We start from the raw sequence: 15,673 nt of genomic DNA, 5'->3' as shown, positions 1-15,673 counted from the left end.
CACACACACACACACACAGACACACACTCATAGGCTGCTAAAATGGCTGTGGGCGAGGAATTGTAAAATCAAGCAATAAATTTCACTCGAATATTTACTGAATTAATTCACAGCCACTCTGACAGAAATTGTAATCAGCAAAGTAGAAGGAGTGTTCTGGGCTCTGGGGTGCACTTCGGAGTTTTTCTTTCTCTTGCGTTCCCTGAAAGGAAGACTTACATGAAGACAGACATGAAGAAGGAAGGAGGAGCCCAGTCATCACAGGACCGGGGAAAGAAGGTTCCAGGCAGAGAGAACCACAAGATGAAGAGCCCTGAGGTGGGAAGGAGCTTCCAGGTGCAAAAGGCCGGCTGAGTTATGCCGCCACCCCCAGGGGAGAGAAGCGGGGCCAGGAGGAGGTCTGCCATGAGGAGCTGGAAAGACTGGGGAGGGCTTCACATGGCGAAGGACTCCCCCGATGTATGGTCTTCAAGGCCACCGTGACTGATCTGACAAGGGCAGCAAGGCAGCAGGGGGGGAGTGGGGCAGAGCCCCTCACATCAGCGAGGAGACAGGAGTCCAGAGACAGAAGGTGGGGTTGTGCACCAGACAAGCAAGGGGGAGGGGCAGAGGGAGAAGCCATAGTGAAGATGAGGAGTAGTAGGACTCCAGACTCCCATGGAAGGTTAAGGAAAAAGCTGAGATCCCAAGTGTGTTTTCAAAAAGTTTGGCTAAAATAAGCATTTACTTCTACTATCACTATAATTGATACAAGAAAAAAGATAGCTTTTCTTGGGGCGCCTGGGTGGCTCAGTCAGTTAAGTGTCTGCCTTTGGCTCAAGTCACGATCTCAGGGTCCTGGGATTGAGCCCCCACATTGGGCTCCCTGCTCAGCGGGGAGTCTGCTTCTCCCTCTGTCCCTCCCCCTGCTTGTGCACTCACTTGCTCGAGCGCTCTCTCTCTCAAATAAATAAATAAAATCTTAGAAAGAAAGAAAGATAGTTTTTCTTGACTCCAAGAGACCCTGAATCATCACTTACACTGGTCGATTTAATAACAAAAGTATCAGAGCCATAATCAGTGGTTTGAATATGACAAGGCTGATAAGCAACCTCAGATTTCAATTACATATAACAAAGCTCCAATGAAAGATACAATTTCCCACAGCAAACGAGCAAACTGTCTCAAGGTTAAGGGTTTTGTGACAATAACCCAATTGAGTTAAAATAGACTCTCAGAGCTGACCTTCCTGCCACTATACTACTCAATTGGATGATAAAAGGAACAGAGTAAGGTATAAATCTGACAACGGCCACCTATTTCCAGTCCTCATGCCTTCAAGCCCTCTGACTTATAAACGAGCTCCAGCCTTCTCTCTTATTTTTAGGACAAGGGCAGCTTTGTGCTTTGTTTTCTCAAATCTCTTGCATCAAAGGCCCAAAGTTTTCCATTATCTCAAAGTTCCTACTATTTTAAAAGTCATGCTTCTGGTTTCAGCTGAAATCTTAATGAAAGTTGAATCAAATAATTAGGGGCTTATCTCTACTTTATTTGTCACAGGACATGTTGACGGATCAAGCATTAGAAGTAAGAAAAGAAAAGAATCCAGGATTTTGGCTCATACAACTGGAAGGAGGTGATACTGGGGAGCACAGGTGCTCTGGTATGAATGGAGAATCTGACAAATTTTGCCCAAAATTAAGATGGAAAAGCTCTGACTCTTGACATTTCCGTATCGCACTTCCTTCAAAAGCCAACACCAGAGGGGGTTCGTTTGCTTGGCTCAGGTGGTCAAGATCAACAAAGGACTGAACAGATTGGCCCGTTCAAGATCAGACTTGATGATGGAAATCCATCAACCAAATCACCATTCCAGGGGCACCTGGTGGCTCAGTTGGTTAAGCGTCTGCCTTCGGCTCAGGTCATGATCTCGGGCTCCTAGGATCGAGCCCTGAATCAGGCTCCCTGTTCAGTGAGGAGTCTGCTTCTCCCTCTGCCCATCCGCCCCGGCTTGTGCTCACGCGCGCGCTCTCTCTCTCAAATAAATAAAATCTTAAAAAAAAAAAAAAAATCATCATTCCACAGCTGCTAAACAAGTAAATAGAAAACCTACAACAAAGACATCAGTGATGGAAAACTAGCATTTCCACCAAAGAATAAGCAGAAATACTCAGATACAGAAAAATAACCAGACATTTCCCTAGGTGCTATTTCAAGACAGAGGCCCCACAAATCCTCGATTTCCCCTTAGACACCACATTTACCCCAGGATGCGGAAGCAAGGCCTCAGAAAGAGAGGGAAGGAGAAAGAGGAGGAGAGAGCCAGCATCACTCAGAGCAAGGGACTCCTCGGGCACAGACACTTGACAAGCAGGTAACGGGTGCATGTCTGCGGGGCATCCAGAAGTGAGCTGGCCCCTCCCATCCCCATGCATCAAATGCTTTCCAGCTTAGCTCTTTCCAGGTCCCAGACAAGAGAAAATGCACACGGCTTCCTGACACGTGTGCCCTGGGCTGAACTCAGGGCTTGGGTGCCTCTCAAAGACTGAGATGCTGCTCCTTCATTTCCTCGGAGAATTCCAAGTGCCCAGCCGGGGTCTGGCACTCCGGCAGGAACCTGGTGCCCGGACAGCCCCACCTCCACTCCGTCCCCCAAATCCCTTCTTCCTGCTGCAGAATAATGCCATTGGCTTCCTCACAGCCTGCCAGGCCTGGGCCTTATCTCCTCCCCGTTGCATTGTCCTCCCGGCTTCAAAAACCTCACCTGGGAGCCTCCCCTTCCTTTATAGCTTCCAAAAGGCCCTGTGCACAGGCCCCTCACCCTGCTAGAGCTGCTTCTCCCCCACGCAGCTGCCTTTCTCTCGCTCTCAGCCTCCAGCCCCCACGGCTCCTTCCAAAATCCTCGAGTTCCCACTGCCTCCCTTGTTTGCTGACCTGCTCTGGCCGATCGCACATACATTCTGGCTTCCTAGGATCAGACCAGCTCTTTTAGCAGCTCTAATCTGCAAGGCTAGCTACGAGGCCATACATTTTTTTCAGGAAAAAGACAAAAAAAAAAATCAAAAAACAAAACTATTTCTGTCTACACGTATAATGAGATGCAAGTAAAATGATGCTGTATATTCCACTCAGTTGGGATGAGGTGTGGGCACTGGACAGTCGCCCTCTTGTCCCCTGAAGAACAGCCCCGCCTATTCCAAACAGCCCCCTTGGTGGGCAGCCTCTAAGGCACTAAACCATTATCTATATGGGGGTATAAGACTGGGAGGTTCTTTATTAACTAGGGAGGACCTCAGGGGAGAATTTCAGGAAAGCCAATTTCCAAACAATCCTAAAGAGGAAGGTAGGCTCTTAATTCCATGAATAAGGACCCGTATATTAAACAAGAGAGGCTGCCCAGGATCTTAAGTGGCAAATCTGGAAACTCAGAATTACAGTCAGCTTGTGTGACACAGAGCAAGATAAAGAAATAAAGGTGGGCTGTTTTCTCCCAAATCTGGTCACATGACTCCTCTCTTAACTCCATCAAAGGCTGCCCACTGCTGCCCAAACTCCTTAGCGCGACTCATGAAGCCTTTCAAGATTTGGCCCCTGCAGTTTCCCTCTGGTCCCTGCTCTCACTCCGTGTACTCAAGCCAAACCCCACACCCTGCCCTCCACCGGCCCTCCAGGCCCTTTCCGGCCCGTCTGCACTGGCTCCTGCTGTTCCTTCTACCTGGCTGCCCTCCTGTCCAGCAGATACCTGCTCAGAAAGGTTCAGCAGAGATGTTCCCTCCTCCATGCAGACCTCCATTACTTCATCTCCGCTGAACGCTAAAGTGTCCGTCCCCGTGCCTAGCACACCCATGTGCATGTTTGGGGTGTACAACATCGGCCTCCCCCAGTAGACCGTGAGCTCCCTGCAGGCCAGTCCCTGTGTCTGTGCATCACAGTGGCCTCCAAGGTACAAAGGGCCCAGCCATCATTCTGCCTCTTTGGCCTCTTCTATCTTACAACCTGACTGATCCGATTCCATCTAATATTTTTTTTTTTACCAATCAAATATTACATCTGGGTATGAGGGCAATACTTCCCAGGGCCCCTGAGATTTGGGTAATTTATAGTGTCTCCAGGAAAGCCTGTACCCATCACCCCCATACCTCTGGTTCCCTTCCACACACCAAGCCAGGAGTGTAAGCCCCGAGTTTTGGAAGAGGTGGTCACATTTGGAGGTGGGAGAAAAACAGTATTCAGGAAATTACAAATAAAACACACGTATTATAGTGTAGTATAATAATATAATATAATATAACATAATATAATATTATTTCGAGCATACATTGGGAAATGCACCGTGTAAAGCCAGGAAAGTGAACACAAGGGACGGAAAGTGCATTATTTGAGAAAGCCCATCCGAACAGGCTGGTTTCTGAGGTTTAGCACCTTCTTTTCCACTTCACAGGCACTAAGGGGTTTCCTCGGGGAGTGATACTAATGCATCCTTTGGCACCAGGTGTCAGCATTTCAGGGTTTTCTTCACCAGACTTCACTAGGAATTATGCTATATTAAAAAAACAAAAACAAAAACCCGCGAGGAGAATACTTCACAAACCTTTATCGTGTCTTCTGCAGCGTCCCCAACATGAGCATGCATCCTCTTCCCTATCTGCAGAATCTCTCACCACTGGGAGGGGGATGGCGTGTTGACCCCATTGCCCGGATGTCATGACTGAGGCTCCACGTGCACAGAGTAAGCTGGCAAAGCCACATGCCCAGGAACCTAGGACAGCTTGGCACTGAGCCAGCGCCACGGTCCGCCAGCTTTTCAAGGTGGTCTCTCGAACTCTGTGCTGTTCCTCACAGTGGAGCTGGGCCGGTTAGTGGTGACCCGAGCACGCTTTCCCCGCTTTATCTTGGGAGCAGTGGGTCAGTTCATCAGGCACCCCCTTAGTCCCAATGCCGCCCGGCTCTCTGGTCCATCTAAACTACACTGGTCGCAGACACGGACCCACAGCCACACGGCCATCCAGTGAGGAGACGGAACCCTGCTCTAGTCCACTGAGGCCACGTGAAGGGACAGGGCTCAGGGCCCCCGCGCGGGAGGGAGAGATACGGCCTCCGCTCAGCCCCCTGCCCGCTGTCCTTGCATGGGAGCCAGCTCAACCTCGAGGTGGCCCCCGCGTCTGGAGGCAGCCCCAGGACTGTGCAGGCAGGCTGGGTGCTGAGAGCTACGTCCCGGAGAGGGGCTGGCTCCAACACGCTCTTCCGCCATCTGTTACTGGAACAGTCGAACGTGACAGACGTCGGGCACGAACGCTCTCCATTTCTGAAGCCCTGCTTGCCCTCATCCTCACAGACAGCGCCTTCAGGCACCACCTTCCACCACAGCACACCTTGTCCCTTCTTACCTGGAGTCCCTGCCCACTGAGCCCACCTCTACCTAGCATCAGACAGCATCGGCAGCAAAAATCCCAGGAAAACACTGCTGGAAGCTTCCAGCCAGGCACAACTGTCCTCCTCCTCCTCTTGCCCCTTCCCCGTCCCTGGGCTTCAGGTCACTTCTCTCAAGCCTTGCCCTGGTAACTAAAAATATTCACTACAGGTGTCAAAACACCTGAGTTGTCCCCGGAACAGGCTTGCCTCCCGCGACTGAGGCGGCAGCGCCCGGCTCCCCCAGCAGTGGAGGCGCCGGGTCAGAGGGGTCGCCCCAGGCAGCCCCAGGGGTAGGTCCCCCGTTGTACATCAAAGAAAGTGATTCTAAAGGCCACCAACTCTATACCTTTAGGTTCTGAGTTTTTTTCCAGGTTTGTTTTTTGTTTTGTTTTGTTTTGGTTTGGTTTTTGTGTGTGTGTGTGGAGGGGGAGAGGGGTCCTTTTTTCCAAAGCCATCCTGGGAACTATCCCTGGAAGAATCCTACCTGTCGGTCACAGGAGACACATACCCTCTTGTCTTTTGAGTTACTCTGAAGGGTTTGTTTCTGCGCCTTCGACCAAAGGTGCCTGGCTAAGTCCACAGGCAAAGCCCTTCTAAGGAAGGAACATTCTAGGGGCACCTGTGCCCAGGGTCACCCCCTCAGACCCTAGGCTCCTGGTCACAAAACTTCCCATTTAGCACTTACAAATTTTGCCAGTCACTGGCACTCGAAGACTCGATGCCCACTAGACTCGGGCTGTTCCGCCACAAGGGTGGACTGGCCTTGCACTCCCGGCCCACTGCCTCACACTCTGCTCTCCATCCCCTCTGCCTGCTTCCCCAACAGCAGAGTCCCTTGGGGGCTGATGCTGTGAGGACCTTCTCTTCCCGGCAGCCCTGCCCTCCAGAGTGTGCCTTCGGGCCATTCTCTCTCCCCCTGAGCATTAAAGGAAACCAACACAGTCCCAGGATCCTCTTCCGATCGAGGCTGGGCCAGGAAATTCCATGTGTGACCTACATGTGTACAGATGTTTTCCCTAAAGTAAAGCCAGCCTCTCTACCCTTCTTCCTGGAAGATACAGCCCCTCCAGGCAGGCCCCCCTAAGTAGAACAATTAGCAATTAGCAACTTCCACCAGGGCCCTGATGAATGGCAGAGAGGAATCTCTCAGAAGCTGGGCCCCTTTGATCCAGACTGTTCCTGAAGTTCCAGAGACCCAGATCTGATCCCCATTAGAGACGGTGCTTACCCGGGAGAGCCACAGGAAACACGGCTCCTCCTGCAGTGAGCCAGCCACACACAGGTGGGCAACTCTCACTGTGACATTCTGCTCCCCTGGGTTTTCTCCCCCAGCCCAGACAAAGAGCAGCCCGAGCTTGAACAGATGCCAAGCTTCACGCTCGACAAATGGCATATCTTTAGCAAATTCCCACTCGGGATGAACACGGTAAACAGCCCCCTTCTTTGGAAACTGATTTTTAGAACATCCCTGAAGAGATGGAAGGAATCAGGGAAAAAAGACACTATAGAGCAAAGACACAAGCTAAGACTCAAGGGTAGGCCACGGTCACGGGCCCACGGGCCATCATTTTTATCCCCAAATAAACTATCCACTGCCTTCCTCTGGGGAGAGAGAATGTGCAATCTAAGCTACTTCACTGCCCTGGGACGATACTCCGATCCACACTTATCAAATGATACAGTCCATCTCAAAATATTTTTTTTAGCAAATCCGAAGTTAACGGGAAGAGACAGAAATGACTACTGGACTCTGAATGAAGACCAGCAGGAAAGCCCTGAGTGGTGTTTCACAAATGACATGCTTGTGAGATGTGAAACAACACTCTGTCAAGAATAGGCTCCCCATGACTTCTAAGATCCTGGACGTTTCGGCTCTAAAATTCTCTGACTCTGGTTCTCCACAAACACCTTGGAGTAAGTGAAGCCCGGATGCTGAGAGCAAACTGGGCCCAACAGTTGGCCTGAGTTGTCAGCCGCGCAAGGACACGGAGCAAACTGAGCCCCCACCCCTGCCCAGAGCCAGAGACTGCTGCTGCCTCCATTTAAGGACAAAGCAGAGGAAACCGTGGAAGGGGCCAACCCAGAAACAACCCTTCGCAATCAGGAGGGCTGGCAGGTTCAAAACGTGCTCTGGGAAGCCCACCAGCCCAGCAGGTACTTTCGTGCACAGCCACAGGCGGCCCTGTGCAGAAGACCCACCTTCCTGGCCCCAGGAGCTGCTCTCCTTTGCAAGGGCTAAGACCGCAGGAACAAAAGGAATCCACTGCTGTCCCCGCCACCCCCCAGCCTCCTCATAAGCCTCTGGAGCTCAGGCAGCAGCCGCCCCGTCCACCCAAGCAGAGCAGCTTCCTCAGGTAGGAAGAGATGAAGGCAGGCAAGAGACACCAGCCGAGAGATGGCCAGAGAGCCACGGGGCAGAGCACACTAAGAGCAAACCACACAGGAGGGCCGAGGAAGGAGGGGAGAAGGGGAGACAGCAGGGCAGTGGTGTACGTGGGAAGGAGAGAGGCTCCAGCTGGCACCGACTGACCTGCCATCAGCTGCAGCCTGCAGTGCACTTTCTTGGGATGCTCTGGACATGAGCACTGAGGCAGGTTCCTTGTGCCACCACATGGCGGCGACGGGCAGGCAGAGCACCGAACTGGCTGTCCCTGCGGCCGTGGGTCCAGTCCTCACGTGGGGCCCGCAGAACCTTAACGCCCGAGGTCCAGCCAAGCGCTCGCTGTCCCTCCCAGTCCCTGGCTGCGGGGCCCCTCCGCGCGGCTCAGTGCAGGGCAGATGTGCCCATGACTGATTGCGCCGGTAAGACTCATTCATCTCTTCATGCACGTATTCGCTCAACAAGACCCTTACTGAGTACGTACTACGTGCTCAGTGCTTTGAGAGATACTAGGGACAAGCCTAACAAACAGATCGCTCTCAGGACAGTGAAAAGAGACAAAGCAAATAACTACACATGGGCAGAGTCTTACGAAGAACTCACATAAGAGAAGGCTACAGAGCCATGCTGTCCAACGCAACTGCCTCTTGCCAGACGTGGTGATTTTAATTAAAATTTAAAATCCAGTTTCTTGGAGTGCTCAATAGCCACATGTGGCTGGGTGGTTATCATACTGAGCAGTGCAGATTATAGAACTTTTCCATCATCCCAGAAGGTTCTACTGGACAGCACTGGAGAGGAATGGCAGGAAAAGCTCTCGAGGATTGAAGCTAGAGAAGGAGCCAGCCTGGCCAGCACAGCGCTGAATGCTTTCTGGACAACCTACAGTGTGTGCAAAGGCCCTGAGGTAGTTGAGCGTTGCACGTTCGAAGAGCTGACAGGTGATCAGTGTGGGTGGAGAACAGTTGGCAAGGGGAGGTGGGAGGCCAGCCCCCACAGGGAAGCTAGGACTTCAGACGGAAAGCAATGGGAAGCAGACACAGGGAAGGGCCATGATCCAGTCCGTTTAAGGAAGAAGGAAGGAGAGGGAAGAGAAGAGCAGACTTCACGACCAGGTTTCTGGGTAGAACAGCTAGCTGGCTGGGGTGCCGCATGCTGAGATAGGGAGGTGGGCTGGGACCAGGTTGATGTGTAGATAGGTTATTTGTGTTGGAGAGCAGGAAGGTTACCAGTTCAGTTTTGGACACATGAAGCCCGAGCTCTCCGTCAGAAACCCGAGAAGAGATACAAAGTGAGCAGCTGAGTAAGTGCGGTGCTCAGAGGAGAGGGAAGGGTATCAACCAGGGCGTTCTTGATACGTAATAGTACTTAAGTCCAAGAGACATCTTGGGGAGAGCAGAGAGATACAAAGAACGGTGGCCCAGGCCAAAGACTTGAGGACCCCTGGGCTCATATACGGTCATGAGGGTAGGGGACACGCATCCCAGCACTACACCAACCAGCTGTACGACTGGGGGTGGGTCAGCAAACTACAACCCACCGCCTGCTTCTGTAAACAAAGGTTGACTAGAATGCTGGTTTACTAATTGTCTATGACTGCTTTCACACTTGAACAGCAGAGCTGAGTTCTTGCAACAAAGACCATATGGCCTGCAAAGTCTAAAATACTTATTCTTCAGCCCTTTATAGAAAATGTTTGCTGAGCCCCTGCTTTAAGCTATCCAGAGACCTTGGTTTCCTCACCTGTAAAATGGGGGTGGAAGCACCTGTCTCAGAAGATTAGCGGATATAATATTTCTATAATGGGAAACACCCAGCATATGAAAGTTTCTGCTAAATCTAGTCTGCTCAGCGGAGGGCTGCAGAACTTCTCACTCTTGGCTTTGACACTGCGGCATCCAGCTGTTTCTGTGTTTGGCGATGCAAACAGCACACACCTGCTCTCCAGAAACAACTGCTAAAGTCAATCTGTAAATATAAACAGAAGCAGTGTCATCTGAGCGACTGCTTCGAACGCAGGATGGGTGTGTGAGCAATTCTAAGTCAGCTCGTCGTGGCCAACCAGCACCCCCCCCCACCCGCCCGCCCAAGACTCCTGTCCAATCTGAAACGCAAGCATTAGTCCATGAACAATTGGTTTTCACGGAGCCACTGTTTACAATGCCTAAGTCCTCATCATTAATCTTAAGGGGAAAGGATGGAATTATTCAACACCCTTTGCTTACCCAGGAACTCAGCCCCAGCTCAGGCAATCCATCTGGCAAGAACAGCCAATCATATTTTAGGCTAAAGTGGTTCCTAGGCAACCAAAGATATAGCCACAGAAAGAGGCCATAGAGAGTGGAAAGAAACATGGGGATGGGGGCCGAGGGTCAATGAGGGGAGAGTGGCCCAGACTCCACCGACCCAGATGTAACGCTCACCCGTCTTGGCTGCTCACCCTACCATCAGTGGGTGCCCCATCCCAGTGCCCCAGCAGAGGGGGACAGCATGACTCCCCGGACAACTGGCAGCTACCTGGAGGGCCTTAGAATGTTCTTGGCCTTCGGCTCACCTTAGAGAAAGCCTACAGGTAAGCCCCACAGAGAAAGTAGTAAAGGGCCACAGGGGCCATGCTGGAGAGATCTAGGAATGACAGCCGAGGAAAAGCACCTGCTATGGACTCAATGTTTGTGTCCTCCCCCAAAGATAATCCATATGTTGAAACTCTAATCCCCAGCGTGATGGTATCTGGACGTGGCGCCTGTGGGAAGTAATTAGATCGTGATGGTGGAGTCCTCGTGAATGGTATCAGCGCCCTTAAAAGACACAGACAGATCTCTCTTTCTCTCTTTCTCCCCACCCCACTGCCCCCTGCACTCCCTCTCCCTCCTCCACCATCCTCCTCCCCTCTCCCCCTCCACCACAAAAGGACCAAATTTCTGCTCCTTTTGCTGTGGCCAGGGAAGCATGGAGAGCATAACCATCTGTAAACCTGGAAGAGGGTCCTCACCAGACGCCAAATCCATCAGCACCCTGACCTCGGACTTAGAGCCTCCAGAGCTGTGAGAAATCAGTGTCCGCTGTTGAAGCGCCCCCATCTGTGGTATTTCTGTCACAGCAGCCTGAACTAAGTACCCAGCAGGTTCCTTCTGGACTCCTGCAACTCCCACTGTATGGATAACTCTGCAGCTTATTCAATGTTAGGGGGAACAAAACTCTACTAATTTTGTCCAGGGCTAATATCCAAAGTGAAATGTGCTTCCTGGAGCTGAACAGACATCTGCAGCCCACATTAGGGATGCTGTCATTTAAGCGAAATGACTTAGCCAAGGGTCACCTCAAGATAAAGGGCTTTGAAAGCGATCCAGTGAGGCCTAAGGAAAGATTCTTATCAGGAGCTCCAGCAGCCCTCTCTGGCCCCTTCTGAGCTACTGAAATGCCAGCAATCTCCAGGCACACAGTGTCCCCACTTTTGCCACGGTCCGGTGCTCTTGTTTTCTGAGTCTTCGCAGACAAGGCCCCTAACGTCTGAGAAACCCTCTGAGGCAGGTGGGGCTGAGCCAGAGTCCCCGGGCCCTCTCAACAGCCCCCAACCCAGAAAGAGAGGATCGGGAGCCACAGGAAAAGGAAGGGACCAAGTCTCTGCTTTCTCATCTGTGACCCAGATGGGTGCAGAGGTCTGCTCCCCAGTGAGGTGGTGCCCACGAGTTCTCGCTCACCTTGGCCACTCTCTCAACTGCTGTTCTCATCCCACCTGCTTGTCAAACCCCAGCCCAAACTCATCAACTTTCCCCCAGAGTGCTCCCAATCCAGTTCTCCCATCCTGGCAAATGCCACATCCTTCTCTTAGTCGGAGCGTAAAACCTTCACTGCGTACCCGCCACCATGTTTAACCTCCCCCCATCCCCCGAGGCCGGCTGCTCCTGGCTTCCTCACATTTCTCCACCTAGCCTGGCCCTTTTACTCTGATCTACAGGAGCATGGGGGGCATGGGTTCCCCTGGCTGATCGGGAGCCCCGGGGAAAGGGGGGGCTCCAACTCAACAAAGGGTAGAGTATGTCCTGCTGCTGGGCTTAGCAGAAGCTAAGCCACAAGGGGCTGCTGCGGAAGGACACACAGGGGCTCAGGCAGGAGCAAGTCTGGTCAATAAGCCAGGACCACGCTCACTTGAGCACTTCCTGTCCTTTCCCTGCTCTTCCCAGCTGCCCACGCCAGGAAGGGAGTGTTTTCTGCAGAGGGCTTCTTCTCTCCCAGCTACCCCTGCTCTGTTTGGAAACAGGGGCTACTGCTGCTACCAGAACTTCTCTCCCAGACAGGAAAGCAGCAGCCCGAGAAGTGGCCAGAGTTTCTCAGGAACCAGGACGGAGAGACTTAGCCAGCTCAGGGCTTCTCAGACTTTCTTCTCTACAGCTCACGGGGCATCTTTACAAATCTCTGGTTAAAATGGAGATTCCGATTCAGCCAGCCTGGTGGGGGGCTGAGGTTGTGCGTCCGTAACAAGCCCCTAGGGGAAGCGATGCCGCAGTCTGGGGACCATCCTGGGAGGAGCAAGGGCAGGGTCAGTGCTTGAGCCTCCAGCCCCCTGCCCCACCCCAGCACCACAGGCCTTCCTGCTCCTCCAGGCTTCTACTGGCCAAGCAGGAGACCCACTCACCTACCCCACCCCCACCCACTTACCGGACTGCACTTAGTACAGAGTGAAGCTACCAGCCAGGGCTACAAAAGCTGCCCAAAGGCACCCCAAACCTGAAATCAGAAGGAAAGAAATCCTGGGACTAAAATAAAATTCCTGCGGGCACTTCCGAATCATCTTGCCTCCCCGTCTTTGGGTTTCACTCTCCCGCATGGGCCCAACTCAGGCCCACCTTTCCGCAGAGAAAAAGGAGAAATGGTCACCCTAGTTTCCAGGTGTCATGGGTGGTGTATCCGCAGGTGTGCACCCCGAGTCCATCTCCATCCCTGCAACCCTGACAACAGCAGAAGCTTCTATGTCCTCCACGGACCATGTGCTGCACCGTGCTGTGTACTACTCACACACATGTGTTTTTAGGTGCATGGAAATACATACGACCATGAAAGGCTTGTGCCTGTACAGAAAAGGGGTGCTCTCTTAACACATGTTTTAAAACCTCTGGACTAGAAATGAGCAACTCTGTACTAGTAAAACAAGCCCTAGTTATTGAGACAGCAGAGATGGGGTTTTAGAGAAGAATAGTTGCTAGGAATGGCAGCAGCCCCAAACATTCCCTCTCCCTTCATTTCCAAAGACAAAGAGGTGAGGGGGATGGAGAGTGGGATCTGTGAAGGAGTAAACGGACTATCCTAAAGATCGCTCTTTAGAGACACGGCCCAAGTAGCAGTTCCGGGGAGAGACACCTCAGGCTGGTGCACAGGGACGACCTCAACCATGCAATATCGATAAGCAGCTTCCAGCAGCACAATGTGGTCAATCAGCCTGGAGTTTTATTGCAACACCACTATCCCCACAGGGCAGAACCTTGGGGGCCTTACCAAAAGGCAGCTTCTGCCTCAAACAGAATCTCCCCCAAACTCAGCCCTCGGCCAACAGAATACTGGTCATTTGTTAACTCGACAGGGAAAGAAGGCGGGGATGTTGGCGGCTGGTGAGCTGAATTTCCAATGGCTGAGGAGCATATTTTCCCAAACATGCGGTCACATTGTCTTTTCCAAGTCTTGAACGCTCTTTGACAGGCGTGAATCCTGACACCAGCTAGCTGGTGACTCCCACTTATTCACTGATTTCCAGTTTAGAGACTTCTAAAAAATAGGCTGGAATTGTTCTCTTCTGCCCAGGCTAGAGCCTTTCATGGGGATACATATTTCCACGCATCTAACAATACTACACATGGAAGAAAAACACGGTAGGCGTAGTCCAAGGCTCACGGCATTAAAAAAAAAAAAGTCTCCAGCTTGATGTGCCTCCTGTTGTAAGAGGACGCTTTCCCAAGCTACAAGGATGAAGACAAATGATCGGTGCACACCTGCTCCTAACTATGGTTCGCTGCTAAAGAGAAAACCATGAGGCTCAGCCTAGCATTACATCACCCCACTGAGACAGCTCCTCATTGAAGCCCAGGCGTGGGGACCAGTGAGGAAGCCCCACATGGCACCAGGTCCCTACTACAACACACAGACCAAGCCCTGCTCATCTCTTAATCTACACATCAATGGCTCTCATGAACTGACCACTTTACCTACTGCCCCACCCCCAAATCCCCCCAAAATACTCTTTTCTGAAACACATTCTTCTCTTTGGGAAAGCAGAGTAGGTAAGCTGGGATGGGAAGGCCCACTCTGGACATGAGCCTGAGCTGCTGAAAGGTGCCCCCAGTAGCCAGATCTGCTCAGTAAGCCCCATCCTCCAGGCACGCCTGGGAAGGAAACAGAGAAAACCATACAGAAATGGCAATTCTAACTCACACACATCCAGGATAAAGGCCACTTCTGGGCAAATCAGCTCTGTGGTTTAGAGAAAAGATCGGATTCCTGAATCAATGCACAGTCAAGCCCAGCTTCGAACGGTGGACCAATGACAAGACTTCAGCTGGCTTCACTGATAATAGCAAGCAGCCCTGTCCTCGACAGTGTTCACCGGAGTGAGTGTGGATGCTTAGGCTAAGAGGACTGTATGTCTACCAGCCATGATCCACGCCATCTGCCCAGCCACGGGACTGACTGCCCCTAAACCGGTCTGTCTCCATGGGCCCCAAGCTGCCACACTCAAGGGTTCTTCCCAAGAGGCCCTTGTTGATGCCCGGCTGTTCTGTTGCAGGAAATACCACTGTGCTGGGGGTGCAGAGTTAAGATGCTCATGGCAGGAGCCCCGGAACATGCACTGGGCTGCTGAACAACTGAAATCGAATGCCAGAGGGTCATTTCTGCCTCCCCCACTTCGGGGCGGGCGGGGGGGGCCTTATCCTGGGGCTGCCAGATGCTCATTCCAGAGGGAGCACCTCATGCTAGAAGGAGCAGCCACAAGGCAAAGCCGCGCAAGGCTGCCGAGAATGCTGGGCCGGCCAGGGCTCCGGGCTGCCGCAGCATCAGGAGAGGCGACACTAACAAAGCCCAGGCAGCCTCACCTCCTCCCGGGGAGGAGGGGGGAGGGTTCCGGGCTGGCCCGTCGGAGCACTTACATTGCCTCGGAAGCCTCCAGGTTCGGGTCGCTGGCTGGGACTGGCTGCAGGGACTGCGACCCTCCCATCCTCGCTGCGCCCTGGCGAGCACACTAGCCGCGAGCGGGGCCAGCGTCCGGGCGCGATTCCTCCAGCGGGGAGCCGGGGCGGACCGGCCAGCGGCCGGGGCTGCTGCACTGCAGATGGGAGCAGCTGCTGGCATCCGTGGCGGCGGCGGCGGCGGCGGCGGCGGCGGGGAGCTGCGCCTGAGGGCCCGAGCAGGAGCCCGGGGAGCGAGCGCCGCGGAAGTGTGTGCGCGCGCGCGAGTGCGGCCGGCGCGCGCCTAACAGTGTGCGCGAGCGAGTGCGGCCGGCGCGCGCGGCTCTGCCCGGGGAGCGCGAGTGTGAGCGTGAGCGCCGGTGTGGTCCAAGCCGAGCTGCTCCTAAACCCCCCCGGCAGCCCGGCTTCTGTGTGTGACATGGTGATGTCATCACCGCCGAGCAGCCCCGACGCCTGCATCCTCACAAAGCTCCATCGCAGGCTCCGGAAACGGGGCCGGGGGAGGGAGGGCCAAGACCCTCCCTCGGCACCCGCGCCGCCTCCCCCAGCCTCCCCCAGCTTCCCCCAGCCTCGCCCCGACCGCCCGCATGGTGTGGCTTTGAAATGCAAATGCACGGCGGGCTGGGGGGGGGGGGCAAGGAGGGAGGGGCGTGGTGGTCTCGGCAGGACTGACCACCAAGAGAAGTGGGGGTAATCTCACCCCGATTGGCTCATCCCTCCAGGAGGA

At 53.3% G+C, this 15,673-nt stretch overlaps 1 protein-coding gene across 4 annotated transcripts in view; it reads right to left on the bottom strand.

Moving 5' to 3' along the window:
- The window catches only part of TACC2 (transforming acidic coiled-coil containing protein 2), a 73,450-nt gene extending 58,283 nt beyond the window's left edge, over positions 1 to 15,167 (bottom strand). For 3 of the 4 annotated variants that reach the window (XM_032423066.1, XM_032423067.1, XM_032423068.1), the window contains exon 1: positions 14,908 to 15,166. In XM_032423066.1, the coding sequence (XP_032278957.1) occupies positions 14,908 to 14,975 (68 nt within the window). In that variant the 5' untranslated portion in view covers positions 14,976 to 15,166. Of the gene's footprint in view, positions 1 to 14,907 lie in introns of all 4 variants that reach the window. The other variant, XM_032423069.1, reaches the window with a different exon arrangement.
- Positions 15,168 to 15,673: the final 506 nt, after the last annotated feature.

This window comes from Phoca vitulina, unplaced genomic scaffold (assembly GCF_004348235.1).
Source record: "Phoca vitulina isolate PV1807 unplaced genomic scaffold, GSC_HSeal_1.0 scaffold28, whole genome shotgun sequence".
Lineage (NCBI taxonomy): Eukaryota > Metazoa > Chordata > Mammalia > Carnivora > Phocidae > Phoca > Phoca vitulina.
This window is presented reverse-complemented; position numbering and strand designations above follow the sequence as displayed.